Here is a 12748-nt window from a genome sequence, read left to right on the forward strand (position 1 = left end):
ATATACAGTATAATAACATACAATACAGTATAATAACATTGTAGAACCCTACATTGTTCTATGCTTAGAATGCACCATACATTTAAGTTGACAAAACTTGTGCAGTACCTTACTTTTAACTTATTAAAGACAGACAGGCAGTAAACAATTAAATAGTAATTCCAATAATTAATAATAGACAAAAACTATACAGTTAAAACTCCAACAAGGAAACTAGTGAGATACAAGGAATACATATTATATAGAAAGAATATTAAAATTCAACACTGGACATTGTGTCCATTGTAATGTGTTTGGAAAGACTAATAATTGTAGTGTTATATATACTAAAATAATCAATAATTAAATAATTAATTAATTTCATGGCACCAGCCATACATTTAACTAGCCTGGACGAAGTAACATTAAAATAATTGCGTATTTGAGAAAACATTATTAAGGTTTACAATTAATTAAACAAATGATGATTGTACAGGCTAGTACTATACAAAGATTGTACAGGCTAGTACTATACAAAGATTGTACAGGCTAGTACTATACAAAGACTGTACAGGCTAGTACTATACAAAGATTGTACAGGCTAGTACTATACAAAGATTGTACAGGCTAGTACTATACAAAGACTGTACAGGCTAGTACTATACAAAGATTGTACAGGCTAGTACTATACAAAGATTGTACAGGCTAGTACTATACAAAGATTGTACAGGCTAGTACTATACAAAGATTGTACAGGCTAGTACTATACAAAGATTGTACAGGCTAGTACTATACAAAGATTGTACAGGCTAGTACTATACAAAGACTGTACAGGCTAGTACTATACAAAGATTGTACAGGCTAGTACTATACAAAGATTGTACAGGCTAGTACTATACAAAGATTGTACAGGCTAGTACTATACAAAGATTGTACAGGCTAGTACTATACAAAGATTGTACAGGCTAGTACTATACAAAGATTGTACAGGCTAGTACTATACAAAGATTGTACAGGCTAGTACTATACAAAGATTGTACAGGCTAGTACTATACAAAGATTGTACAGGCTAGTGTTGACTATTACGGACTTGTACATTAAATTTACATTGTTTGTGAGAAATCTAAGTGTTCTGGTTTCTCCTCATCTGTATCCCCATCTTCATTATCTTTCCATTCTTGGGCCAAGCTAGTGAACCATGACGATACGGCTGAGCGAGCATTGCCAATTGCTACTGTCGTCTTACTCAAAGCGTTGTTTATTTTACGGCCACGCTCACTTGCTTGCATTGCACTATGAGGAAAAAACATTAGGCCTATTGTTACTATGGAATTGAGTAGATTGGAACCTCATAATTATGCGAGTGACACTTAGTTGAGTGACTCCTATTTAGATTGAATTGCACTGTGGTAAACAAAATTAGTAGTAGAGTATTAACTATTAACTTAGTAATTATTTATTATTAGTATTAAACACTTTCTTGGTCTTGAATGTGTCCCTTAATAATTGTTAATGATATTAGTCAATGTAACGGTCATTCTAACCTCATACTGGTTCATTTGGGTTTTTTAAATACATTTTAGAACAGTTGCATCTATTCAAACAAGACATTTTTACCTTACAGTTTACACCATCTGTGGCTGATCAATTTTATGTTATTTTCACATCATTTATGTACAATATAAACCTAACATAATGGTCTGGTATTTATTACTTGAAATTCATTCATTTATACTTTCTTAGATTAGTGGGTTTTTTTTTCTGGTAGAAGTTGTATTATTAGTATTAAAATTAAACAAAAATGCGGTAGTGTCAAAGGTCACATGTTATTGGATTTAGTTTGATCATTCCCATGATGCAAAATTGTTTTACCGAGTTGAAAATGACCAATGTCTGAAGCTGCTGTAGATGTAGAATAACACAACACATTTTAAATATCTCATCTTATTGTTTGTGTGTATGGCGTGAATGGAGAATTATTAGGATTTTGTCAATTCTCGCTCACAATACTATGCATTTGTGACCAAATGAATATTATTTTACTAAACTTTTGCATATAATTTTCACTCCTGGTCATGGTGCATTTGATTGATTGATTGTTGAATTCATTTTAAGTCAAATTTTTGCTTGGCCATTTCTCATTTAATATTAACCACTCTCAGGCAGTAGTTTTTGATTATTATTTTTATTTATAAATTCAAACTAAACAGGTGTTCAACTAAACAGGTGATCATTACCTTTGCAATCTAATCTTCATATCTGCAACCCCTAACTGTCCTTTACATGGATGCCTGAAACATACAAAAAAATCATATGGTTCATTCATCGGTGGAAATATTTATATCATTTATATGAATATAAATATGTGTTGCTCTGCAACACACACATGCAAAAGTGGAATAGTGGAGCTGTAGCTTGGTGGTTAATGTGCTTGCCTTTCAATCTCAAGGTCCGGGGTTCAATTCTGACTCAGTGTAAAGGTTGTGACTCACGACTGTACTCTTTCAACTCCATTCAAATGAGACTAAAGCTCTGTCTAAACTATAAAACTAAGTGTAAATGTGCCCAAATATGGTAGTGATATCATCATATCCATATATGGGCACATCAAATTTTTTTGTCACATTTAGTGTTGATAGTGTAGAGACAGAGATTTAGTTCACAAGCACGATAAATTACAAAATAGTTTATCCATCCTGTACAGTAAGTACAAATTCTTTGGATTTACACTAGGGCCGTGGTTCACATATTTAGTCAGCAGAACCAGTGACCCCTCAATAAATAACATATTATTGCACATACCCAGCCAGCTCATTGTTAATTGCACTGTGCTGCTTACTTCTCCATATTTTATAATTGTGCGTTTTCTTCCAGGCCTCAATAAAATGCTCGTTGTATTCATGTGCAGCACTTTCATCTGTTACAAAGTAAAAATGATAATACCATTATTTAATAATTTTTATGATAAAAGCCAGGGGGGTTCTTTTTTTCACAAAAAGGGGAAAGTGCTAGCGTAAGCAACTGAAGAAAAGATAGATGTAGACCTAGTCTAGTAGATGAAAGTAATTTGGCAGCTGGTTAAGTAGAATTTGCTATAACATTGTCATAGGTTAGGTCAATTCTCTACTGTAGCACTCGCTGTTGTTTGAAAGGGGCCATTTGGGAAATAGTGGGCGTTCATTCATTCCTGGCTACGGCCTTGAATGCTATTTTTTCCTGTTTCATATGTACTGTATGTGATGTGAAAGCTAAATCTGTAGTTGTAGTAAGCTAAGACTACAATTATGTTTATTTTGCAATTTATTTTGAATTCTAAACGATTCAATGCTAAGGACTGGTCAACAACCTCCATATTATTTGACCTGTACAGTACCTGGTTCCAGTGAAGATGCAAGAAGTGATATTAAGTATTGTCTGAACTGCGATCTTATCCACTCATTACCTCCTTCCCATCCTATAATATAAGAAAAGTATTCACTATTATTTTAGTACGGTTGTTTCTGAAACTACTGTATGGTCATAGCTTAAGTGGGGGGGGGGGGGGGACCTTTCAGTATAAATGAGGGGAATAATTTTAATGATTCTTCTAAATTTTATTTAGTACAAGTATATTTTTTACATCTGTGTATCGTAAAGGACAAAGGCATGTATTACCAAAGCACTTAGTGTATATGCACATATTTAATTAGGCAACTTAAATATGCACATAATTATCAGGCTCAATATGTCTTACGAGGCTTACATGCAGTACCATAAATTATGACTATCCACTATATAATACATTACCAGTTCCATCAAACAGGATATCATTATCACCCATAACACTTTTAACAATGACATCTGCAAAGCGAAGGTCAGCAGTACTTAGGCTTAGTTCTCGTTTTAAGTCATTGTCCAAGATCATCATTTTCCCTTCGTCTGGCTGTAAGAAATTAAAAATAAGCAATGGGAATAACAAATTGAACAGCATCAAGTAAGCTGAATGAATATTCTTCTGCTGTGCCATTCCAAACAATACAAATCACCCTATCAACTATGAATCTTTTTTATATTGCAAAACTCCAGTGTTGCAGGATTGATGTTAATGTGAACTCTCAGGGGTTTCTGATTGATACTAGGCCTCCAGAATTTATTAAGTGTTTAATGTGAAGGGGTATTATTGCATATGACACACAATTGATTTCATATCGTAATCTGTTTATTTATAGGCAATTTTGTTCCCTAAAGAATACAATCAATGCACCAGTGATTCTCCTGCTCCTTACCTCTACAATGACATCATGAAGATGTTTCTTCTGTTTGAATAAAATGTTTGTTGCACCAACCACAAAGCACCTGACGTTGATATCTTGCAGGAGATCGTGTTGTTGTAAGGCCATGTATGGCTGGCATATTGATCCCTGTCAAATATAACAATCACCATCAATATCATTGTTATCAAGAATTTAACGTATACAGTGTTTAATGTATACAGTGTTTAAAAATGTTTCAATCTACCAATAGTACTGGGCATAATGGCACTATAGCTTGTGCATATATCAATCCAAGCTCTGACTCTGTCACAGAAACAAAAAGCACCACTACCTGAGACTCATGGTTAGGAGTCTTGGTTTAGAAACTATGGTTTTAGTCAACCTGTGAATAGGCTAATGCTGTTGAATGTGTAATGAAATAAAATTCCAATTGAGAACCCTTTTTTACCTTGCCAAATATTGAAAGTGGAAATCCAAATTCATCTACATTGAGCGTACCAACTGGCAGTTCACGTTTCACAACAACGAACTCACTTGAAGAACTGGTTGGTGGAGCATTTTCTGATGTCATTGCTTTTTCATTTTTCTCTTTCTCTGCATCATTAACAACTTCTTCTGCTTCACTTTTATTCTCATAATGTAATGTGTTATACGCATAAAAACGACTAGAACCCGTTTCAATTTCAAGATCGTTACCGTTCGTCGTCTTTGGGATATTTTCTGTTTCTTCTTTGGTGGATTTATTTAATGATATTCCATATAATTCAGTTTCAATCAGCTCAAGAAGCTGGTCTTCATAAGATTGCACATGTTTGCTGCCCTCACTTTTCACTTGGTTGCTGCCCTCAACCACTTGTTTTTCACCCTCAGTTTTACATTTATTTTCTTTATTTTCAGTTGCACTATTTTCAGATTGTGAAGCGTCTTGTTTATTAACACTAATGTTTGAATGTGTACTCTTTTCAAACATACCGCTATCATTACCAAATTGTCCTTCTTTCGACATTCCTCCTACAGTCTTATTATCATCCCCCTCCTTTATAATGGAATCATCCTCAAATTTCAACTTTTTACAATTGTCCTGCATTGTGACATCATCGGGTTTGTTCACATCATTTAGCTTGCTATCTTTTATTGTTTCTGTTTCCACAACATCAGATTTTGTTTGTGATTCTTGTTTGATTTGATTATCAGGTTTTTTAGAATAATTTGGTAAGTGGGAATCGTTTAACGTGAGGTAATCTGCAGTGCTGATGCCAAAGTCACTTAATTCAAAATCGCATGCAGTTCCTGAACTCTGTTCAAATGTGACGGACTCTTTTAAACCATGTTGAATCATACCTACAAATATCAAAAGGTTGAATCTATGTCAACAATAACTTAAGTGTTAAAGCTTGGTTCCCACTAGGGACGCAGTACGTAAGCGATTTGACCAATCACGAGCAATTGATTATTCAAACTGTCGATTGTCATTGGTTAACTCGCTTGTGTTGCATCTACGCCCTTGCATTGCGTCTCTATCTAGTGGGAACCAGGCTTAAAACTATCTTGGTATTTGGTGAATTTTGTGCAACTCTACTTGGCAGTAGTCCTACTGTAGTTTCCTAGTATGAACTTGGAATATGGTTTAAACTGCCCTTGGGAATTTATCATGTCATTCATAACCGAAACCTGTAACATGGTTTACATTGCCCTCTGGGGATTCATGATGCAATTCATAACCACAACTTAAAATATTGTTTCTGCCACTTCCTAGTGATTCTTAATGTGGTCTATGACAGGTAACATTGTCAGAAGAACCCATTATGTTAATATGACCAATGGCGTAACGGCTGGCTAAACTCAGGGCCCCGGAGCTTACAGGGGCCCTGAACAGTGCCCAGAGTAAATAACAGGCATTCAAATATGTCAAAAAAGGCTAAAAACTTAGGGTTTGTAAACCAGGGGCCTAGGCCTCTGCGTTACGCCACAGAATATGACCCCCTCTAATATCAGCATATCCTTTCAGTTGCTTCTCTGACTGTGATCTTGTGAACACTGTATGTAGCTACAGGACAGTATAAATGATATCTTATTTTTCTATACAAATTACCAGTCGGCTTACCTGGGAAAAGGGATAGTAAAGTTAGTAGTGATCCACACAGCTTTTCAACGGGTGAGGTGTAGAATAAGACCCGTCGTTCAAGTAACATAAGTTTAAATAAAACAAGCACCTGCCAATAAAAAACAATAAAAATAAGAATAAAATAGGTATACTTAATAAAGAAACATTTTATATAGCCTACTGGAATCTTGACCTAACCAGCTCTAGTACTTGGTAACTATAATTTTATTTGGCTCCTAGTCAGTTATAAAAGATAAAGTTATTATTATTATTATTATTAATCAAAAACAAAGAGAATATTAATATTTTTAGTCGCGACTCTATAGCTTACTGAGACGGTCGGTCGGTAAACACTAACTTGAGCATGCGACTACAGCCATGTATATGGCCTTGTTTGTGATCAGAAGCTAATGAAAATGTACTTTACAGTCCCCAGGTTTGTTAATTTGGGCTAGCAAATATGGGTACATATATAAAATAAACCACAATTATTCTTACTTTATGCTTAAATGTTGTAACAAGCTCTCGGGCATCCAAACCAATTAACATCTGTGAGCTACTAATCAACTCATGGCTACTTATACACAATGACAAGTTCTTATATAAATCCTGAAAGAATAAGTACAGTATTGAATAAGTACAATATTGTATAGGTCTAATACTGAATAAATATACAATAATACTGAATAAGTAAAATATTGAATAGGTCTAATACTGAATAAATATACAGTAATATTAAATAAGTACAATATTGAATAAGATTAGTCTACTAAATAGTAAGTACAATATTGAAAAAGTACCAAATTGAATAAGTCTTAATACAGTACTGAATAAGTACAATACTGAATAAGTTAAATACTGAATTATAAGTACAATAACAAGCAATCTCTTAATTTAGTGTAGGTTCTGAATCTAAATAGCGGGATTTTGACACACATAACTACACTTGAGTTGAAAAAAAAACTTGCTGGTGGCGCTTTATAAAAAGAAACAAAACAAATATTATATAAACATTGGCATGCTCCTTTAATATCATATGTATTAAATGTGACTCACTTTTAAGATTTCAGTTCTAGAAAAATCCTTTTCTTCAAAATATGCATGGGTGATTAACTGTAGTTTTGCTTGAATCCAACCATACACAGGCTTAATAGAAAAAACAAGTGCAATATGAAACATAATTACTTATTCACATGATAAGCACAAGGATATTACTGATTGTTCTTGTCAGTTCAAATAGCTTTCCATTTATTTATCTTACATTACAAGTAATTGCTACTTCAAGTAAAGACTAAAATACAGTTTCAATGATCTTTTTCATTTTTCTTTTCCACAGATTAAAGAGTTATACAGATAATATATTATCATTATGCAATATTACATCATTATATAAAATGGAGAATAAAAACTAGTAAAGTTTAGGTTTGTGGGAAATAAGTCACAGTAGTTAAGAATTTCTCAACGTTACTTGTAACGTTATAAAAACATCATCAAAACATCATCAATGTTCTTGTGCCCCTAATATGTCCTCTTTATAGAGGCTCTATTTTATATAATATTGTAGTTAAAAAGACAAATTTTGACAAATAAACTTATTTACCAAATTACTTAGTATGCACACAGATTTCTGAACAGTTCCTCTTGTGATATCATCAGTCTTTGAAATAAGATCCTATAAAATTAAAGTTTATTGTAGCAGTTTAAGGAAGCTATTTTAATTTGATAGTGAACATTTGACAAGTTTGATGAGCAAAGTGAGTAGGATACATCTTTTGTATTGCTTCACTGCTATACCTGCCATATTATGTTGTGTAGCAATAAAGGTTACTATTTGGAGCATTTTGGTGGAAGTTTTCACTATGACACAAAGCTAAACACTTATCTACAAATTCAATCAAATCAGTAGTACAGTCAACTCTTCCAATACTGGACACCTTTGGGTTGGCCTATTATGCCTGGTTTTTCAGAAATTCTGGTATTCCGAATGTGTTTCTAAAAATGAATTTTGGACCTTAAGAAAACTCTGGCTTTGGGAGAGTTTTTGGTTTTTAGAGAGTCCAGTATTGGGAGAGTTGACTGTATTTAAATATGGACCTTTATAGGTCCATGGTATAAACTACTACTGTTATTATGAATCTGGATTCCGGAAAACCAAACATTTTTGGCCAACCCAAGAGTGTCAGTTTCTAGGCATTTTAAGCCAACTCAAACCAATTTATATTTTGTAAATTACACAAACAATCAATATCTGTCTAGATTATTTAAAATATTATCATAGTAGCAAATGTCATCTAAGTGATCATATGTTTTTTTATAGTACGTTTTTTATTTTACTTTTATTTGTATGTATGTCTTTTATATAAACTGTATATATCTTTTAAATTATGTATGTTTTTATTTTTCTTTATTATAAGTTATAACTTTTCTTTACTTTTAAAACTTGTAACTGAACCATTTTGAAAAGCAGTATGTTACTGAAAATGCAATCCAGTCAAAAGAAATAATAAATAAATAATAAAATATTTTATAGGCCAACAGTACATCTGCTGGATTAGGGGAAAGTACAATGACAAAGGGTAGGTTTAGAATAAAAAGACAATGGTCATTTAAGAAGATATTAGATTAAGATTAAAAAAAACAATTTGTTACTGGCAGCTATAATATTCATACCTCTGTGTTTATTTGTCGATAACAGGAAACGCCAAAAACTGTTGATGTTTTATCATCTAATGCTGGTAGGTGAAAATAAATGGTATCTGAAATTATAATTAAAATATTTAATAACAAGATTAAAAATCAATTATTATAAATTAATAACATGAGGTTTACTACAGGCAACCAGTTAATGAATCTGAGGAACGGGTCCATATATACAAACTTTAAGCTCTGTCTCCACTATCAAACAACTCTACAGTATGTGACAAAAAATGTGATGCCACATATTTGGGTATATCACAACCATATTTGGGTACATTACACTTTTTTTTGTCAAACTAGTATGATAGTGTAGACAGAGCGTTAGGACAGGTACATTTTGACACAAATTATTATTATTACCCGAACCTGTTATCAACGATCAAGCTACACATACAAAATGTGGCACAGTCACCCAAACACATCATCAACAGATCTTACTCAAATGTCAAAACTTTTATAAAAATATAGAATTAAAATTCACTAAATTGAATTATTTAATAATGCCTTTTAAAATCACTAAAACAAAAATATATATTAATGTAAATGCATACACATTTTGAATACAATGAATTAATAAGATAAAATGTTAAGAATACCATGGATATTCATTTGTAGCAGTACAGGGTAGACCTTGGTATAATAGTGACATTCTTGTTTGAAAGGTAAGGTTTATCAGGGAAGAGTTAACCCTTGGTTTATTTATATACACTATAAATTATAATCTACTCTGTGTTGGATGAATATCAATTGGGTTGAATTGAAATATACAATACCTTGTAAGTGATTATGTGCACCATCAGGTAAAGCAAGGAATGGTAAGTATTTCCACTCTTCAGGTAACTCGCAACTGTTTTCGGGCTCTCCGTCAACCAATGGTGGGTAAGAAAAATCAACCTTTTTCAATAAAAAACAAATATTAAGAAAATGTTTACTGCTTGCTAAATAAATTATAATTTATTTTATGGCAGTCATGCATGATCAGTGTGATTATTATTTGAAGAAATAATTAGGCCTAGGGCCTAGGCTAGCTACCTGACTTCTAGGTCGCATCACCGAGGCACAATGTCCCTCCTCCTGCCTCCTGTTTTGATATGATGATGGCTATGGCCTAGCCCTATGTTAAGTAGGCCTGGTGGTATGCCGTGGACGTCGTGTGTGCGGGAATCCGTGTGTGCTGTGCATGCTACTTTAATTAGCTTACCTAGTATAGTAGCCTAGGCTACTACTAGGAGAAGTTAGGAGAGCAATCAAATGAATGTACTTAAATATCAACTCCTTACCTGACAACCTCTTTTATGATGAAACCCAACCACAACAACATGGAGGATAAAACCCCCGCCTAGTGGCTTAACTTCTGCCATAACATATCATATAATGTACGACGAGGCCTCCACTTTAACAAAAATTTTCTCCTACAGCAGTACTTTTTTCGTATCTTTGTTTATCCCGGAAGTAGCTTGCTTCAAAGGGTCAAATTGCCACGAAGGGGTCAAATATAGCCTCACAATTTGGCGCGAATTTTTGCGACTGGCACGTTGGACGGCTGTATACAATTCAAAATGGGCCCATGTTCAGATAGTCTGGGCTCCAGACGGAGTTTTTTCTTAATATTAGTAAAAATATAAATATTTTTGCACATATGGCGTTTCATACGTGTATTACTTGAGTTTGGATACTCCGTCTGGGGAAACACGCAAAAGTCACGTGGTTTGACACCAAGAATTCTTGGTGCATAGATTATCCGGTTGACTAGTTTCAGCTGCATGCGATTGGCTACTCACTCGTACACTGTTTTAATATTCATGTTTCAGAATTTCAAAGACTCAACAACTAAGAAGGTATGCATGTGCTATGTTACGTTTAGACAATGTGTACTTGGGTACATTAATGAAAGTTTCTGAAGGCTAGAAATGATTTTATTTATACCGTACAGCCTAGTAGTAGTCTGGTAAACATTTGATGGGATTTTTCCCAAGAAAACTCGTCTTGCTTCTCCGCAAATCAAACATTGAATGGATCATTATTACGCGGAGATAATTTGATTTAATTCCCACCCAGACCCTGCTGTTCTGTGTAGTGGTGTACAACTCCCTGGACTGGTGTAGCCCTGTCTGTTGTGTGTGAATCCTGTTGTGTGCCGGTGGTGGTATGTAGGCCTACCTTATTGGTGTTTTATTTGGCAGGTCATACGTGCGAGTTGAGTAGGACCTACGAAGGAGGCCTAGGCTAAGGACTAAACAATTAATAAACAAAACAACTTGGCAACACGATTTCATATTTCAACAGTCTCGATCGTACATTCAGCACTGTACGTACTCGATCTTTTTCATTTTGAAACAAAATGATCATTGGTTGATTCGAAATCCGTATTTACATACCGCCCGCCCCATATAGCCAAATACGGTATGATAACCTACGTCATTCTTATTGGATGTTTGCGGTCTGCAAATCGATTTCTATACGTGTTTCACAAGTCTGTATTTTCAGACAAAAATCGCGGTCGAAATAAAAACAAATAAATAAAAATAAAAAACAATACAGACTTGGGGCAAGTCTAATGTTCAGATAACTGTTTCTTTTTATTGTCTTGACTCCAAATTAAATTTTATTTCCTTTGTGTGCGCACTTTTTTTCCATAAACTTAAAGATTAGAAGAAAAAGAAGTTTTTACAGAACAAAATATTATTTCCGTGCCGGAACAGGTGTGAAAAAAATAATTAATTAGGCAATTCTCACTTCAATCAACAAGAAGCCTGCGCATAGTAGACCGATATCGCCAACCCCCTGAAAACATATTTTTAAATTTTTTGTTGATTGTCTTTTATGCAGAATAGTTCACGACCAATAATTGACCAATAACAAAATTATTTACCTGAAAAAAATTTAATTTATAAAGCAAAAAGAGCTTCCAGCCAATTGTTTTTGTTTAATTTAACCGTTTATTTTGTCATTTTTATATGATATAAAAGTATAATTAAGTAACATTTTCTTTTCCTACGGCAGAGGTGCCTAGTTTTAACAAGAGTCACCTGAGGTGACTCTTGTTAAAACTAGGCCTCTGGCCTAATTTATTTCTTCACGTTTCATGTTTTTATGGGACAATATATATTGTCACATAATATTCACTTTGACCATAAATTGGATAGAAAAAAAAAGGCAAATTTATTCAATCAGTGACTCAACAGGTCCACCCATGGTTATTTCTGTTTTTCTCTTTTTATCAAAGTGAATGTTTTGGGGTTTTTTTTCTACGGAAGTAATCTTATTTAAACTGCAAAATTGCTTATTTTACGTCTGATTCTTTAATCCTAATTGGATGTGGATGAGAGAGGGACATGTATGCATCTTTTCATTTCACATTTTAGGCCACCCCACCCGCACACGGTGAAGCTTTTTGTGTTTATACGATTGAACTTTTGACGACACTTCCATTTTTACTCACAATTAATACATTATTTGAAATAATATAACAATATTTTAAAGAACCGTTTTAAATATAAATCATTGATGGCAAGATCGCACATTTAACAAGTCACGTAAAGTTTTCTCTACAGTACACGTACTATTTAGATTATGAACTAATTTTAATGGTTTTGGGAGTTTTGGTATGTACTTTATACTTCTACTGTATAGTTGTCACGTGGTTGGGGTATTGATATTGACGAATGGTTGTATCCCAATTGCAAATGGACGCGTGGCACGTGAACCAATCCAA

General features: G+C 33.7%; 1 protein-coding gene across 1 annotated transcript; it reads right to left on the bottom strand.

Annotated features, from left to right (window-relative positions):
* Window positions 1-781: 781 nt before the first annotated feature.
* LOC140047376 (late secretory pathway protein AVL9 homolog) lies at window positions 782-10565 on the bottom strand. Its single transcript, XM_072092371.1, has 14 exons — window positions 10314-10565; window positions 9807-9927; window positions 9007-9092; window positions 7937-8008; window positions 7393-7482; window positions 6835-6945; window positions 6337-6445; window positions 4681-5573; window positions 4245-4379; window positions 3766-3901; window positions 3353-3433; window positions 2782-2896; window positions 2217-2270; window positions 782-1272 (listed from the first exon to the last, which is right to left on the bottom strand). The coding sequence occupies exons 1-14, from the start codon at window positions 10392-10394 to the stop codon at window positions 1083-1085; spliced, it is 2274 nt and encodes a 757-aa protein (XP_071948472.1). The 5' UTR covers window positions 10395-10565; the 3' UTR covers window positions 782-1082.
* Between the last annotated feature and the right edge of the window lie 2183 nt (window positions 10566-12748).

This window comes from Antedon mediterranea, chromosome 1 (genome assembly GCF_964355755.1).
Source record: "Antedon mediterranea chromosome 1, ecAntMedi1.1, whole genome shotgun sequence".
Classification (NCBI taxonomy): Eukaryota; Metazoa; Echinodermata; class Crinoidea; order Comatulida; family Antedonidae; genus Antedon; species Antedon mediterranea.

Bases quoted from the DNA above. Each gene is read 5' to 3' on its own strand.
- LOC140047376 (XM_072092371.1), bottom strand. From the start codon at position 10,394: ATGGCAGAAGTTAAGCCACTAGGCGGGGGTTTTATCCTCCATGTTGTT. The intron at 4,380-4,680 runs GTAAAAAAGGGT...TATATTTGACAG, and splicing joins CACTTTCAATATTTGGCAAG to GGATCAATATGCCAGCCATA. The intron at 3,902-4,244 runs GTAAGGAGCAGG...AATTTCTTACAG, and splicing joins TTCATGATGTCATTGTAGAG to CCAGACGAAGGGAAAATGAT.